At 36.6% G+C, this 17,733-nt stretch overlaps 1 protein-coding gene across 4 annotated transcripts in view; it reads left to right on the top strand.

The window, feature by feature from the left end:
* Grid2 (glutamate ionotropic receptor delta type subunit 2) overlaps positions 1-17,733 on the top strand; it is a 1,442,266-nt gene that overhangs the window by 1,387,076 nt on the left and 37,457 nt on the right. For all 4 annotated transcript variants that reach the window (XM_074041373.1, XM_074041371.1, XM_074041372.1 and 1 more), the window contains one exon: positions 15,209-15,449. In XM_074041373.1, coding sequence (XP_073897474.1) covers positions 15,209-15,449 — 241 coding nt within the window. The remainder of the gene's footprint in view (positions 1-15,208; positions 15,450-17,733) is intronic.

Genomic DNA, 17,733 nt, shown 5'->3' on the forward strand with positions numbered 1-17,733 from the left:
CCTCATTTAACCTTAATTATCTCCCAAAGTTCCCATCTCCCATAGCAATGGGGCTTCCAGATCCAACACTGAAAGAACATTCAGTCTGTAACACCATGACATTGACTGTCATTTTTTTAAATATCCATGACAAATCAAGTTCACAAATATTGACGGAGCTAATACAGACGGCAAATCACTATTGCTTATGACATGGGGAATGGAACAAAATACATAATTTAACATTGTTCTCTGGGAGTTTACAGCATGGTTGAAAATATTAAAAAAATTATGGACAAGGTAATATGCATGCATCAAATGTAATAGTACTTTGCAAGGCAGTGAGTACTTCAATGACCTTAAGAAATGTCACAAGGCAGTGGAGACAACACAGGCAGTGTGTGGTATGACACAAAATGGGCAGTGTTAAGAGAATTTTTTTCAGAGGAGGTAGAATGAGTCCTGAGAGATGCTTTAGTGGAGGGAGGAGAAAGAGACTCTTCTGTCATTCATTTATTCACTTATTATTTACTTAAGCATATTGTGTGCCAGAAATTAAAAAGACGAAATTAATAGTGCATAGCACCTGCCCTCAGGGATGCAAGTATCTAGAAGAGGAAAGAAAAATGCCAGTAAGTACAAGAGCAATTCTAAACTCCTTCAATAACTTACAAGTCCTGTTTCCCAGCATTGGTCTGGTCCTTCCCTTATCCACACCCCAGTTCCAAAGAACTCTTTTCACTTCCTCAAAAAATGCTTGTACTTTTCTCTCTGCTGGGACTTTGCAAAAGCAATTTCCTCTTCCCAGCACATATGTCTTTGCCTATCCTACTGCTTCCTAATTTCTTATCTTGGACAACATTTATTCTAAAAGATTGTTCCTAAACTGCCCATCTTTCTAAAGCCAAAGTTTGGTGACCTTTTTGTACAATGCCTCATTGTGCTGTACCTTTCAGAGCACAGAATCACATTGCAAGGGAATTAAGCAGTAACATAATTTCAGGTTAATGTGCAAGAAACAGTTTTTGTTTTGTTTTACTCTCTCATTTATAGAAACATTACAGCATATTCACATTCATGATGGGAAGAAGCTAGAAAGTAGAATTCACTTTTTTAAAAATCTAAAATAAAGAGAAACTGATTGTTTCCATGCAACTGTAGTCACCTTGAGAAGTTTATGTGATGTTACTGTATTAACACACTACTAAAACATCAAAATACTTTATATCAGAGTTTGAATAATGCTAAGTATAATACAATTATCTAAAAAGTTAAATAATAACTTTTACAAGTCCTTTAGCCTTTCATCCATGAAAATGTAGGGAAAACACAGTAAAATTGTCTTCCTAAGGATGTTCTATTACTGATGATCTAACTCTTGGCTGAAAATTTTAACTTCTTAAAAGATCAGTATTTGTACACATGTTCTAAACAATGTTTGTTCCTTCAAAAAGTGTCCTTTTCATGCTCCTAATACTAGGCCAAAGGTACATATCATAGTCTTAACTCCTTTTGCCAACAGCATACACTGCAAGAGACCACTTATTTTACAGTTTGTGTGCCAGACTCAAAGATAAGAAAATATTCATAAAATGTGTACAATACACCACACAAAATAAGTTTGACTTTATGACGCTTTTTCATAAGCATGCATTTGAAAGTGTGTGTAAGTGATTTGGTATTGCCTGCAGAGTGACTCTAAGCAGAGATGATCACTGCCAGCTTCTTGCTGAAGAATGAAAGGAATTTTCCCCTTTACCCTATAACCCAAATATCACACTGAGCTTAAGGATGTAGCTGACATTTTAAAAGATCACCAAAAGTGTTCTCTTTCCAATTGCAATTATGCCTTCTCTCTCGGTGGGAGCCATTGTCTGGGTCTTCTCAGCTCTCCAGCATCTTTCTGGCTTGCTTTCATTAGCCTGATTATCTATTCATTTGCCGCCCAGCACTCATTTTATGAAAGATCATGTCTGCCATTTCTATAATGAGTGCTTGACTTTTACTGCCAGCGTAAACACATAAAATATATAATAATTAAAGTTCACTAGTCACCAAAGTCTTGAGATCCGTCATGTTGCTAATTTGATTTTTCAAGCAATTGCTTCTCTGAACAAAGCTGATTTTGCACACCCCCACATACACACACACACCCACACACTCCTGTCCTTAGGCACTGCAAGACTTATGGTTGAAGAGATGGCTCTGACCTAGAGAGATCAATTTGAATGGGGACCATATATTTCAACTTTAAGGTTCATCTTCAACCAAATAATATATCTATAATTTATGATGGTTCTCAAAGCCAACAAAAATCTCATCAATAGTTGAGCATAGAAATTGCTGTAAATGTTAAAGATTAAATAATACACTTTCCTAAATAGTTATGTGTTCTTTAGTAAGCAGCATACCTTTTGTGGAGGATTGTTTAAACTCTAAGGAAAAAGGTCGTTGAAGTAAGTATGGGACAGTATAACAGATTGGAAACATCACAATATGTGACTTAGGTTGGGTGAGAGCAGGATTTTGGAACACCACTGTCTTGTTTGGACATACTTCTTTGTTTTGCTAACATTTACAAAGTCCTCTAAGTGGTTCATGATAATGAATTCATCTGACGTTTACTCTAATTGGAAAGAGATTAATGAACTCATACCATATTCATGTGACTCTCTGGGGACATCAGGATGTGCTACACAGAGTGTAGTGTTTGTAAATGAATACAATGGAGTGCGTGTCAGCCAAGGAACTTGAGCATTCAAACTCTCAGTTAATAAAGAAGCAGGAAATGAAGAGATAGCATCCATTGATAGAGGTTTTCTTTAGGCCCAATGAAGATCTTGATGGTGTACTCAAATAAGGCTTGGAATGCAAAAGACCTGAGTTTGAGGGCTGAATGGATCACTTACCACCCCTGTAGTGTAGGGAAATTTTCTTCACCTCTGAGCCTCAAACCCCTTAGCTGGAAATTGAGACATTAGGAACATCAACACTGTTAAAGCCTCTTGTAAATATAGTGGAGGGGGGGAAGCAATCAGTCAATCAAATCAATTAATATAATTCTTCCCTAAAAAAGTTATTTTAAGAAGTAAAATCAATTAATAGTCAATGTTTTTTATAAATGCTTTATAAACTTAACAGCATGGTGTATGCATTTTTTATTTCCATTCCTATGGAAAATAGATATTCTGGATAAAGTTTACAATTCATTTTTAATACACAGATAAATAAATCTCTTAGGAAGACATTAGTTACTATGTAAGGTCATAGACACTGGGTTATGAATAAGAAAGCCAGATCTAACCAATTATTTCAGAAGTTATCTATTTCCCACTTGAAAGTCAGATAACAGGTTAGAAAAAACACAGGAAATTTCTCTTTTTATATAGGTCTCTGCGCTGCAGCAATACCTGAGATTATGATTAAACCCAGAGCCATGGATCCAGCCTTACAGTGGGAAGCTTGCTGAGCAGGTGTGGGATGGAAGTGAGAAATGGTCTCCTCTCCCAGGTCCTTCCCAGTACTAACGTGTTCCATAGGTCAGGTCTGGCCAGTTGCTCCAAATAAAAGAGACAAGTAATGGTGAAGGTCCGAGAAAAGAAATGTATAACATGGCTCAGGCAGCTGTGGGAAGAAGAAAGGTAGCATTACCCATTTTCCCTGAACCTGATTTGCTTTAGGTTTAAGTAGGAGAAAGAATTGGGGGCTGGAGGAGAAGGGTACATAATTACTAAACAGTCACAGTGAAAGGTGTGTTCTGGTGGTCATAGATGGCAGCAAGTGGTCTGACAGTTCATTGTCTCAAGATTGGTTAGGAAGGGCCTTGTTAAAATAAGAGTCATTACTGCCTGGCACTTGGTCCTTCCTGGATTCCAAGATGGCTGCAAAGTGAAAGCAGGAAACAATGACTCAGAGCAAAGGATGTAAACCAAAAATGGAGATTAGGATGGCTAGCTTTTACCCCACTTTCATTTAGTTTATGGGCCCAGGTAAGGAGTCTGCTTTTCAATGAATTCAGTTTAAGTACCTGTTTATCTCTTTTGAGATAAACAGTCATGTTCTTACCCATTCTTAGTAAATCATAATCATTTCCCTGGAATTTCCCTTTTTTATGTTTTTAATTATAACATTATTATTGTACTGGGAGGGTGCATTGTAACATTTACAAAAGTTCTTGCAAGATCCCTTACTTGAATTTATCCCTCCATCATTATCCTTTATCCCCTCTTCCCTCCATTCCTGGAATAGTTTCAGTATGTCTCATTTTTCCATTTCCATACATGAATACATAGTATTTCCACTACATTCACCTTCTTACACCCTTTCCTTATATCTGCCCCCTTCGCACTGGTACCAACTCCCCAACAGAACCTATTTTACCTTCCTGTTCTTCATTTTTAGAAAAAGCCATTTTTGTTTATTTAAGATACCTATACAGGGTGTTTCATTGTGATATTTCCATGTATATATGTATTATAACCTGAATTGGTTCATCCCCCCTATTTTTCTACTTTCTACCTTAGTCTTTTTCTTATGGTGACTTCAAAAAGTTTCGAAATTCTATATTCATATAGAAAGTACATCAACTTCTCTCTTTTTAGGGATAATATCTGCTCATATCCACTTGACTTCAAGCTAACGATGCCATTATTTAGAAAATGATTTGTTTAGAAAATGATTCAGTAAATGTAAGCCTCAGACAACAAATATAGCCTGGCCTCAATTTAGTAAGGCAGGCATTCTTGGAACCTAGCCACTCCCAGTCTCAAGGTAAATGTTTAGATCTATATTCCAGAATAATCAGAAAACCGAAGAAATTCCAAAACACTTAAAGAAGTATGTTGCCTTTATTCAGATACAGTTTGTGTACATGAATCTCTTTCTCAATATGGTCAAATACCAAATCAGCACATGATCATTCAGTGCTCACTTAAAGATGCACACACAATAGTGGGCATTACTACATAGTAATTAATACATATTAGTACCTGGTTAAAAGAGCACTGTATTAAGAGTCACAACCTCTGGTTCTAAAACAGCCTGTAATACTTTCTAATTATATTTCTTTGACCTCATGCAGTTATTTGCCCTGTGGGTCCTAAGTCAGTTCAGTGACCATAGCCAGCAGACCAAATCTAGCTTCTGGCTTGTTTTTATAAACAAAGGTCATTTGTTAACATACTGTCTATGACTGCATTCACTATAAAGGCAGAATTGAGTAACTACAACAAAGATCATATGGCCTGCAAAATTTAAACTATTGACTGTATAACACATAATTCAAAACAGAATTGCTGAATGTTGATCTAAAAGATGATATTTGTGAACTTTTTTGAAAATGCCATGAAATGTTATTCACCTACATGATCTTAGGCAATCTTGGTAGATTAGATTTAAGCAACTGATACTTGGTTCAACTACCAGGAAGAACTAGTTAAAAATCCAATCTATACAACAGAAATTTCTTCTAATCATTTCCTCATAGCTATTTGGTTTTACTGAAGTATTAGATGTTATCAATAAATATGTCTTGAACACTATTAATTGATCACTGAAGGATTTCATTTGGGAGAAATAACCAGTCCATGCCTGATTCAAAGAAAGTTGATAAAATTTGTTTTTACAATTCTGATGTTTAAATTGTGACATCAGATATGTCAATCAGAGAGCCACTACACTTAATCACTTAACTCTTAATTTTTGATAAGTACTTTTGCTTCTATTCAAGTCTTTTCCAAGACTAGAATGAAAGAAATTTTAAGTGAATAAAAACCTACAGAGAGGAGGGTATTCTCAAAATCGTCTGCACACCATTAACTTTTTGTCATAGAGAGAATATTTTGTAAAAACCAAACAAACAAACTTAATAATGTGCTCAAGTTTTACAAGGGAATTAAAGGAGCATTACCAATGCTGGAAAGAACCACAGACTTTGAAGGACCACACAAAGTTATATTCTGAGACAAAATAGATCTATTCAGTATACCAAAAAATAACTTCTTCAGATATTCCCAAATTCATTTCTCAGTGATGACTGGCATTAACCATACTAATGTTTAAGTAAGGAAACATAGTAGGCAGATTCTATTCTAAATATTCTTTAATTTAGTTACATAAAACTCATAAGTATGTACAGATGAAATATGTGTAAGGTATTACAACAGTGTATTTCACAAATAGGAAAAGAAACTGTCAAAATATCCCTATTTGCAGATGATATGATCCTATACCTTAAAGACCCAAAAAACTCTACTCAAAAGCTCCTAGACACCACCAACAGCTATAGCAAGGTAGCAGGATATAAAATCAACATAGAAAAATCATTAGTACTTCTATATACTAATAATGAACAAACTGAGAAAGAATATATGAAAACAATTCCATTTACAATAGCCTGAAAAAAATCAAATACCTAGGAGAAAACCTAACAAAGGATGTGAATGACTTCTACAAGGAAAACTATAAACTTCTGAAGAAAGAGATTGAGGAAGACTATAGAAAGTGGAGAGATCTCTCATGCTCATAGATTAGCAGAATCAACATAGTAAAAAGTGTCTATACTCCCAAAAGTAATCTACATGTTTAATGCAATTCCCATCAAAATCCCAATGACATTCATCAAAGAGATTGAAAAATCTACTGTTAAATTTATATGGAAACACAAGAGGCCATGAATAGCCAAGGCAATACTCAGCAAAAAGAACAACAATGGAGGTATCACAATACCCAACTTCAAACTATATTACAAAGCAATAACGATAAAAACAGCATGGTACTGGCACAAAAACATACATGAAGACCAGTGGAACAGAATAGAGGACCAAGATATGAAGCCACACAACTCTAACCAACTTGTCTTTGACAAATGCACTAAAAATATACGAAAAGACAGCCTCTATGACAAAAACTCCTGGGAAAACTGGCTAACAGTCTGCAAAAAACTGAAACTAGATCCATGTTTATCACCTTATACCAGTATTAACTCAAAATGGATCAAGGACCTTAATATCAGACCCCAAACTCTAAAGTTGGTACAGGAAAGAGTAGGAAATACTTTGGAACTAATAGGTATAGGCAAGGACTTTCTCGATGGAACCCCAGCAGCTCAGCAACTAAGAGATAGCATAGATAAATGTGACTTCATAAAACTAAAAAGCTTCTGCAAAAGAAATGGTCTCTAAACTGACACTGATAACCAGAATATGTAGGGAACTCAAAAAACTAAGCTCTCCCAAAACTAATGAGCCAATAAAGAAATGGGCAAGTGAACTAAACAAAACTTTCTCAAAAGAAGAAATTCAAATGGCCAAAAAACACATGAAAAAATGCTCACCATCTCTGGCCATTAAAGAAATGCAAATCAAAACCACACTAAGATTCCACCTCACCCCTGTTAGAATAGCCATCATTAGAAACACCACTAACAACAGGTGTTGGCAAAGATGTGGGGAAAAAGGAACCCTAATCCAGTGCTGGTGGGAATGCAAGCTAGTGCAACCACTCTGGAAAAAAATTTAGAGGCCTCTTAAAAATCTAAACATAGACCTGCCATATGATCCAGCAATCCCACTCCTGGGGATATACCCAAAGGAATGCCACACAGGTTACTCCAAAGGCACCTGCACACCCATGTTTATTGCAGCACTATTCACAATAGCCAAGTTATAGAAACAGTCAAGATGCCCCACTATTGATGAATGGATTAAGAAAATGTGGTATTTATACACAATGGAATACTACTCAGCCAAGAAGAATGAAATCTTATCATTTGCAGGTAAATGGATGGAACTGGAGAACATCATCCTGAGCAAGTTTAGCCAGGCCCAGAAGACCAAAAATCGTATGTTCTCCTTCATATGCAGACTTAAGATCAAGTGCAAACACAACAATAGGATTGGACTTTGATCACATTATGGCAAGAACACACAAGGGAGATATAAGATAGGCAAGAAACCCCCCCAAAAAAACAAGATAGCATTTGATATCCTCAATGCAGAGAATCTAATGCAGATACTTTAAAGCGACAGAGGCCAATAGGAGAAGGGAACCAGGAACTAGAGAAAAGGTTCATTCGAGAAGAATTAATGTAGAATGTAACACATATGTACAGGAAATCAATGTGAGTCAATGCCCTGTATAGCTATCCTTATCTCAACCAGCAAAAACCATTGATCCTTCCTATTATTACTTATACTCTCTCTTCAACAAAATTAGAGATAAGGGCAGAATAGTTTCTGCCTGGTAGCGAGGGGGTGGGGAGGAGGGGGAGGGAGTGGGGGTAAGGGGGGAGAAATGACCCAAACATTGTATGCACATACGAATAAAAGAAATTTTAAAAAATAGTAAATTAATTAATTAATTAATTAAAATAAAATAGTGTATTTCATCTTAGACCCTCCCTAGTTCCAAGTTGCATCTATAATTCCAAATTGAAGGAATACCTGCACAATCTCATACAACACCATTTCTACCTAGAATTCTCTTTCACTCTGACAAACCAAGATGCTAAAAGATCTAGGATGTAAGAAAAATTTCCCAGTGGTTTCTAATAGAGGACAGAGGTAGGAGATGGGCCAGGAGAAGGGCATTAGATTTAAAAACACACTGAGGGTAGAGGAGAAGGACTAATGCTCCCCTTCCTATTCGGGTGGCTGAGGGGGGTCTTTGGGACACACCTGACTCTACACCAACAGAGAAAACCTCCAGTAATTGAGATGCCAGAGTCAATAATCAAAACAAAAACAAAAAGGCAAAGGTTCAGTCTTCATTCCCAGGCCTCCCTTTCTCCCCTGTAATAACAATGCTAAGAACATATAGACCTGCCTTGGGACCATCCATGCTGAATGACAAGATGACCCCATAATAGTGTCTGAAGGACTGCAGAATGGTCAGGGACCGAATGAGGAAAAGCGAGCACTACAGAGTCAGAGGAAGCCAACTTTAGCAGAATTGAATCCTCTGCAGACTTTAGCTGCAGTCACCATCTAATGTCTAAAGACTGAACCCATCAAACCTCAAAGGGGATCTGCTCATGCAAATCCAAGGCCAGGCAGTAGATCAGAAGCTCCCTTTTTTACTCAAATCTACAAAATTGGGGATATAATGCTATCCTTCATAAATTCCAATGCCATCTTGAAAAAGAGCAAGGGGAAAAGGAAGGAGTTGGAAGGACCGAGTAATTCTCTTAAGAAGATTGAACTAAAGTGACAGACATGTTGAATTATTAGATCAGATTAAATTTTAAATCATATTGAGCTAAATTTAGTTTTGTTCCCACTGTTCAGTAGGCACAGTCCTCTACAAGAAGATCAATTAAACTATGAAGGGAAGCTCCATTTTCTTTGCACACCTAAATTGTAGTATGAATACATTTGCAATCACACTACAATTATATTGTTTGGTTTAGAGGGAACATTGATGACAGTTTTACTCAGAGTCTCACAAATGTCTAAAACTAAAAGAAACAGCTGTTCTTTGAGTGGTTGTGTATTAAAGGCTGTGTGGGGTAATGAAAAGAAATGTGTTGGAAGAAGACCTGAGTTCTAGCCCCAACTCAAGTATTTACTATCAGTGTGAGTCATGAAATGCTTATTTAATCTTTACATCAGTAAGATGGTGTATTTAATGTGAAAATGCAGGGAATTATTATTCTGTATTAGTCTCTTCACCTATAAAATGTGAAAGGGGGAAAGGGAGAAAGAAGACATAATGTCTGCATTCTTTTTATTTCAAATAGCTGTGCTTCTAGGAGGTGGGAAATCCAATTACAAGAGTCCTGGAGTTTTTGTAGATATGGCTTGAAGAGAATTCCTGCACTTTTTTTTTTTAAATCTGTAAAGGGGATAAATTCAACTATGATATATTGTAAGAACTTTTGTAAGTGTCACAATGTACCCCCAACAAAACCATAATAAATAAATAAAATAAAAAATTTTTTTAAATCTCTGACTGTCCCTAATTTTTTTCCTAATAGAAACAATGAAAAAGGCACATATCCTTTTTCTCAGAAAATCAAGAACGTTTTTTTATAGTTGGTTCAATAGGAATTTACCTAATTCTAATAAAACTTGAAAGGAACCTACAGATTGCTGTATTATTCAAAGACAAAGATCTAAATTACTTATGTGGGATTATAGATTTGCATCCATCTTTCAGCAACCTCTTTCATTACAAAGGAATTAATTTGATCGTCAGTTCCTAGAGTAGCAATTCAAGATGGTAAGTGATCAATGATTAGTGCAAATTCCACACATAAATGAGGCTATTATCTTCAAAGTATCTTGACAAAATGACTGCCTAGACCTGTTGAATGTTTTTATCTGAATATGAAAGAAAGATCTTTTGCCTTCCTACTGCCTTCCCCTGAAATTTGCTCATTTATATCAATAAAGAATTCAATGCATGCAGGAATAATCTATTAACCATTTTCAAACTGCAGCTAGGTTTTATAGACTTCTAAAATTTTTCTGTTCAATGAGATTGAAAATGTTTTAATACTTTTTGGCAAAAGAAGGAAATGTAATATTCTTGTCAGTAAATCAATCATCCACCATTTCATATGGGTGTATAACTCTGCATTAAGAAATGTACCAGAACAGGTACAATGAAAGAACGATAGTGACACATGCTGACAATAATAAGACTGGCTTTCAAGTTGTGACTGTCTTCTACATGTCCAGCAGCGGGCAAAATACTTTGTATGTGTAGGATCACCAGTTCTTGCCACAACAGCCCTCAAAAGCAAGTGTTGTCACTTACTTTTGTCATTTTTACCCTGAGGTAAAAATGGCAGGAATTTTTGTGACTACACATCAAGAAAAGGTTTTATCCATGCAATTACTCATTATCTTGTAACAGCTAATTTTGTTTCTAATAGTGTACGTGTATTCAGCACCAAGAAGTCTATCCCTTATGCATTTCAAGCCTACAAGTAAACCGTTAACAGAAGTAACGTTTTGTTGTCTATGAGCAAAGACTGCCATCTTGTGGAAATTGTACACATAAGAAAAAATGTCATCCCAGGAAGCCAAAAGTTTTCTTTGCCTTCATTAAGCATTGTACAACTTTGATTCTTGTGTAGATACACACACACAATTAAATGGTAAATTTCCCCTTTGTGTGTGTGTTTAAGCTTCAGTTAAAAGATCTTCATGAACATTTGAAAAGACAATTATGTTTCTTCATTTATTATAAGAATTCATCCCATTGGTCCTTATGGCAGCCCATTACACTTTACTAAACTTATTTTATCTAATTATTAGAGATTCTGTTAAATAAAAAAGAGGGTCGTGAGATTTTTCTGATGAAATTTCCAAGAGCATTAGATTTGTAGCAAGACATTGTAACAGAATTCTCAGTTTAGAGAACACTTTCATTCCCTTCCAACACTCTATCCTATGCCAGGTTACAATCTTGGAATCTGTTGACTACTCAGAGCTTGACCATGGGACCCTGTAGCACACTGGTTCTGTGTATCCCCAAAGGTAGGTCTCCCCACAATGTCCCAACCACCTAGTTGCAATGACCTGGAGGCCAACTCTACAAAAAGATCTCTGCTGTTGGTCATACCCGAAGACCCTTCCATCTTTCCCCACTACGAGCTTATATCACCCTACTAGATGAACTTAAAGCCCTGCAATTAAAGAAATTCTTTTGATTTATGGCCTTTTACTCCTATTAGAATTGAAATAAATGAAATATTATATGCATTCTTCAATACTTACTTTTAAGGCTAAAATATTCTTCAAGTTTAGGAAAAAATGTGGAGACAGTGGATGAAACATAGGCGTCAGAGATACCACTAAGGAACTGCAGTATGCAGTTCCTGAAGGAACAAGAGAATAAGCATGAAGTGAGGGCATTAAAAAAACAATTTTACAGTATGGCCCAGGCCATTCTGCCTGAATCTGCAATCGTGTTTCAGAATAAACTTTGTGCCCGAAGAAATGCTTGGCGTGAGGTCATTCTTTAAATATTTATTGAATAGATAAATGAATACAGATGAAATGGAATAAATTAGAAAATTGCCTGGGTGATAAGAAAAAAGGATTGGGTTCATTTAGCAAAAACCATGTTGGGTATATCAATAAATATCTACCTGCTTTGTGATTAGCAGTATGGAGGATGGTAAGTGCACATTCTAGAAACATTAATCAAGTAACCACAAATAATTATAAATGGTGATAAGTTCCATGGAGGAAAAATCTTACACTTTCACAGATACAAACTAAAATATGTGCAGGTGTAGGAGAGCAGTGAAACTGGGAGTTTTGAGTCTGTTTTCCAGTCTTCTCTCCATATCCATTGGCTCCACATTCACAGATTCAACCAGCTACAAGTCAAAAATATTGAGGAAAGGAAAAATGGGCCTATACTGAATATGTACTGACTTTTTCTTGTCATTATTCCCTAAGCAATATAGTATAACAACTATTTATATAGCATTTGCATTATATTGTTTTAAGTAATCTAGAGACAATTTAAAATATATGAAATGTGTATGTTATATACAACTTCTGTACCATTTTATGTAAGGAACTTGGGCTTCCTCAGATTTTGGTTTCTGTAAAAGGTCCTAGAACCAATCCCCCATGAACACTGAAGGACAACTGTATTCTTATTAAGCAAATGTTGCTGCAGTCTCATTTTATATCTACCTGTACTTCTAAACTCAAATTTAAGAATTACTTGTTCAGAGATGACTGAAGTTTTCCTTCAACGTATTCAGTGGTGCCTGACTACCTAGTTCCTTTAGATAGACAAAAACCTCATGGATTCACCTGTTTATTATTGCGGCATGCACACTTAACACAAGCTAATCTATTAATAGAGTTTCAGGTGTATAATACAATATTTTTGCTATAGGCAAAATATTATAGAGCAGATTCTAGAAGTTATTCATCGTGCATAACTGAAACTTTATATTGACTTATTAAGAACACCAACATCATTTAACTGGTAGATTTGATGAGGCCAAGCAAGTCACTTTGATGCTATGGTTGTGAATTTGTATGATCTTAGCACAGTCAGAAATTCCTACAAAGGGTGAAGGCAATATTTCTCCAGTGTCTTCCTCAAACTATAGGTCCACAGAGTATTAATATGTGTTACTTGGGAAGAGGGAAAGGAGAAGAAAAGTAAGTTAGGAAAGGTTGAATTACGCAAAAGCATAAAGGTTTTCTTTTCTACAGATCTTAGAGACTTACTAGGCTAACATTTTGGGAAATTTCCAAGTGAGTGTTTCTCCAAGTTAACAATCACAGGGCCTTTTTCTTGGAGAGGCCCTTAACAGCCAGTGTCCCATGGAATATACTTTTTGAAATTCCAGAGGTGCAAATGAATTTGTCTGGGATAAAGGCTAGAATACAGTTGACATGTAATCCATTATTATGCATAATCATTTTACTAATTATAATTAATCAGTTAACTGACCCTTTAGGACAACATTCTGGGTAGTATAACATTAGATAGATGGATTTCATAAGAAGCAAGGAGGAAAAGTCCAGGCTAGGAACAAAGAGGGGGATCTAGGGCAGCGTCAGGCTAAGAACAGTCATAGAAGGGTGGGAGGATGGGATGTGGCTAGCATGTGAAACCAACTCTCCATGATAGTCCCTCCATCTGGTCTCTCTCTCTCTCTCTCTCTCTCTCTCTCTCTCTCTCTCTCTCTCTCTGTGTGTGTGTGTGTGTGCACGTGTGTGTGTGTGTGTCTGTCTGTTTGTCTCTCTAGCGTGGGTGAAATGTTGATTCCCACCTACAATGTACAAAAACCTTCTAACCATGTGGATGATATAAAGCAGGTAAAACAGTACTGTGTCACTGAAAGTGAGTGACACACTCACAGGCTTAATTCCTCTCTCTCAACTTTTCAATAGTCTCACCCTCTTCAAAGAATAGAAAACCCAGGGCAAGAGCCCAAATGTGGGACCATATATCCTCAGTCTAATTATGTAAAAATTACAAATCAAGCTAAAAACTGTTAAATATGTTCTAGCCTCTAATCATAACAAATTTGTCTTCATGACCTGCGGGAGGTCAGGGTCAAGTGTCTAATTTGTGAGTAGCTGGGAGACCTGCATGGAGCCAGGGGCACAAGAAGTCACATCCAGTCCCAGTCCTCTTATCAACAGCTTTGTCCTACAGAGGGAGGGTCCCCTGCACAGAACTGTGTGCACCTGACCTCACATATGCATGCTGGGTCAGTCCTCTCTGCAGGCACCACTCTCTAGATCCGTAGTGGACTGGTGGCTGTAAGATCTGTTGTCAGGAAGACATCTCTGAGAATTGGCCTAAAGACCCAAGAAACATACTGCATTGTTGGGTCAGGAAAATCCAGAGAACTCTGAGGTGTACACACTCTAGACAGGACAGACTTGGCCAGCAAGAAGGGACATGGTTGTGGGGGGCAGGGGGGACAGAGCAAGGTAGGAGCCTAAGGAGGATTTGGAATTGAGAATAATTCCTCTATGAGAATCACACTATAAAAAGCTGCAGTCTTTGCAGCTACTCCCAGACTCTCATAGGGAGAGATGAAGAAGAAGAAGGGTATTTCTTATTTGAATTTAACTACTTCTGAATGCCTTTGGTCAACTTTTCTTCTTGTTCTCTAAGGTAAGATTACTTCCCCTTTGGCATAAAAAGGAAAACTAGATCAGTTGTGTGAAAAAACAAAAATGATATATTTTATCAACTTCAAACTTGTCCCAAGGCTTTCTTCTACACTGTGTTAAATAATAGAAATCTTTTTAATTGAATTTCTGTGTGTGTAGATTATGCTGGGCAATATTACACCAGTCTTGCTCTAAGCAGCAAAACGTTCTTCATAAAAGCATTAAGATCCAGAGGATCATTCTGTTTGTGGGGAACACGGAAATGCAGCAGCTTGAAACCACATCAAAACAACGCCTCCAAAATGTAATTGTGAAAACACACTGAAGCAGACCTGGTGAGGATATTAACAGTTATAGAATGGAAACAAAATAAGAAGAGGAAGAGGGAAAACAGAGAGGAAGGGAGATGAAAGAGGGGGATGAGTGAAGGGAGAGAAGAAAGCACTGTGGCCCAACTCTATGTCTAGAATGAAAGCCATTATGGTATTAGTTTCCTAATAGTCAAAAAGCTGGTCTTTAGATTCATTTCAGCCATCTTCAGCAATGGGATTATAATCAGAGTTGTCATGGACCAAGGGCATTACCCTGCAGTAACACGCAGTTATGTTCTTGACTCCAAGGATCCTGGAACTTCAGCAGAGTGGTGACATGGATATCCTGAAGCACAAGTGGTGGCCTAAGAATGGCCAGTGTGACCTGTACTCCTCAGTGGACACAAAGCAGAAAGGAGGTGCCCTGGACATAAAGAGCTTTGCAGGGGTCTTCTGTATCCTGGCTGCTGGAATCGTCCTCTCCTGCTTCATAGCCATGCTGGAGACATGGTGGAACAAGAGGAAGGGCTCCCGGGTTCCATCCAAAGAGGTACTTGAAGAGCTTCTGCTCGAATCTGAGCCACTGAGGGAGGCTGATCACAGGGGAGGATACTGAATTGTGGGTGGCCACTGTCTCTGCTTTTTTGAGGATCCGAAATCAATTTATGGAATGTAAAAACTGCTAAGGCCGATACTAATTTCTATTTTAGGTCATATCAGATAAACAAACATCAGGCTATGATATTTGAAGGCTGACAGTTTCACAGGGCTCAATGGGTTTTGACATTCTCCCAAATCTCAAGATAGACTTTAATGATCTTTAAAGGCTGGGGTTTCCTTGATGGATTCACAAAGATAATTAACCTTTTGTTTCAATTCATTGTTTAACTTGTAGATAAATTGTGTCTTAGAGACTAGGCCTAAAAAATGCAATGCTATAGCAAAAATAATAGAATTTTCTCTTCATCACTAGTGCCCACTTCTCTCTCTCTACATGCAGATCTATAGATAGAAGTAATCTTGTGTTGGAGGTTCTATCATGATTCCCAGGCTTGCCAAATTGACACCTGGGAATGATCTAGAATTCCATTTAGCCCCTCTGCACTTGAGTCAACTTAACTCCAAGGTCATTAAAATAGTTTCTGCATAACTGGAAAAAGAATTGCAGAATTATACATGCTATCTCTTTTAAAGTAGCATGTACCTTGTTTTGTCATAAATTATGAAGTCAAAAATAAACTACTTGATTCATTCATCTTATTTCCATTCGACAACAAGGGTGACATTTTTTCAATACTGAAATTTTATTCACTGAGTCTTCAGAAGTTGAAATGAAAAACAATGAATTTGTTAAATGACTCGATTGGATGGATAGTTTCAAAGAAAGTTTTAAACTTTCTGTAACAAAACAAGGCTAACTGATGGCTAAGGCAAATTCTGAGCATATCTGCCTTAATCCACAAATAAAAAGTGACTGCTCATATACATATCGATTTTGGCACGTATTCTTTCAAGTAGATGGTTTTCTAAAATAGTCTACACCTTTATATGCAAAGCTGATCAGTATAACTTCTAAGAAAAGCTTGACTTAACAAACATAAGCCTGCACTTCTTACTTCAGTGAATGATCATGCATCCTAAGTAAGTGGAGATTGTAGTAAAAATTAATCAGGCCTTATTGGAGTGTTTTCTTTGTGGAATAAGCTTCTGCTATTTCTGTTGACATTGATTCAATGCAAAAGACCACATTAATGCAGCTTTAATGCAGAGACTTCTTACTCTCAAAAATCTGGAAATTAAGTGCTCCCCAAGCTCCTTATATTTTGAATTACTATATATGATATTAAATTTTTGCATTATCATATCTGTTGATGGATGACTATATTACAGTTGCTGTGGGAACCATGAAATTATATGCCTCAACCCTCTAAAGTCTCAATGATAATATTGCATTAATGGATATTTTTATTGGATTTTAAAATGAGAAAGAAGAAGGAAAAACAGTGAGGCACATCAAAACATTTTTCACTGAGGAACACTATAACAGCACAATGAAAAAAATATGTACCCCATTCTAACTCGTGACAGCCAGCCCAGCTCTGAAGAACAAATATTTTCTCCACTTATGATAAATAGATATTTTTAAATCCTCATAAGTTTAATTTATTGAGCTTAGCTATAAATAAGACTGATAACAAGGACAATTTTATTCCTTGCCAGTTCTATTTTTTCAAATAGTAGACTTTACTGCTCACTTTAGTGACAGTCCTAAGAAATTTGTTGATTGGGTTTCATCTCCAAAAACCTGAGGTTTTATTTCCTTTTTGTTCATTAAGCACGTTCTTACAAAAGTGTCATTAGCATAGCCTACAGTATCTCGGTTTGTTGCTATTTAGCATAAAACTGGCCCTAAATTAAAGCCACCACTCACATGTCCTGACTTGAAGGGGTCTCCAAATGTCCCACTGACTTCACGATGTTGTCTGACTCAGAGGCTAAGATATTTTATGTGCATGAAATCTCTCATTTAGAAATTTATTCTCTTGTGTTGAATGTTGCTCTCTCTTAAAAAAAATCTCATATATCCTGGTTTACAACAAATAACATATTAACAGTCATTAACACATTAGTATGGAATTACATATGATATCCCTTCCCTCTAAGAGTGGAAAGTTAAGATTAGGACTAAGAGGTAGAAAGGGAATAAAAAACCAACTTGGAATGAGACTGTGAAAAAAAGAGGAAGCATGTATAAAGAAGAGGTGGAGGGGTTCGTGGGAGTCGACAAAACCATACTTTTTATTTGTATAATTTTGCCTGGGCCTGTCTTTTAT

This window comes from Castor canadensis, chromosome 9, assembly GCF_047511655.1.
Source record: "Castor canadensis chromosome 9, mCasCan1.hap1v2, whole genome shotgun sequence".
NCBI lineage: Eukaryota > Metazoa > Chordata > Mammalia > Rodentia > Castoridae > Castor > Castor canadensis.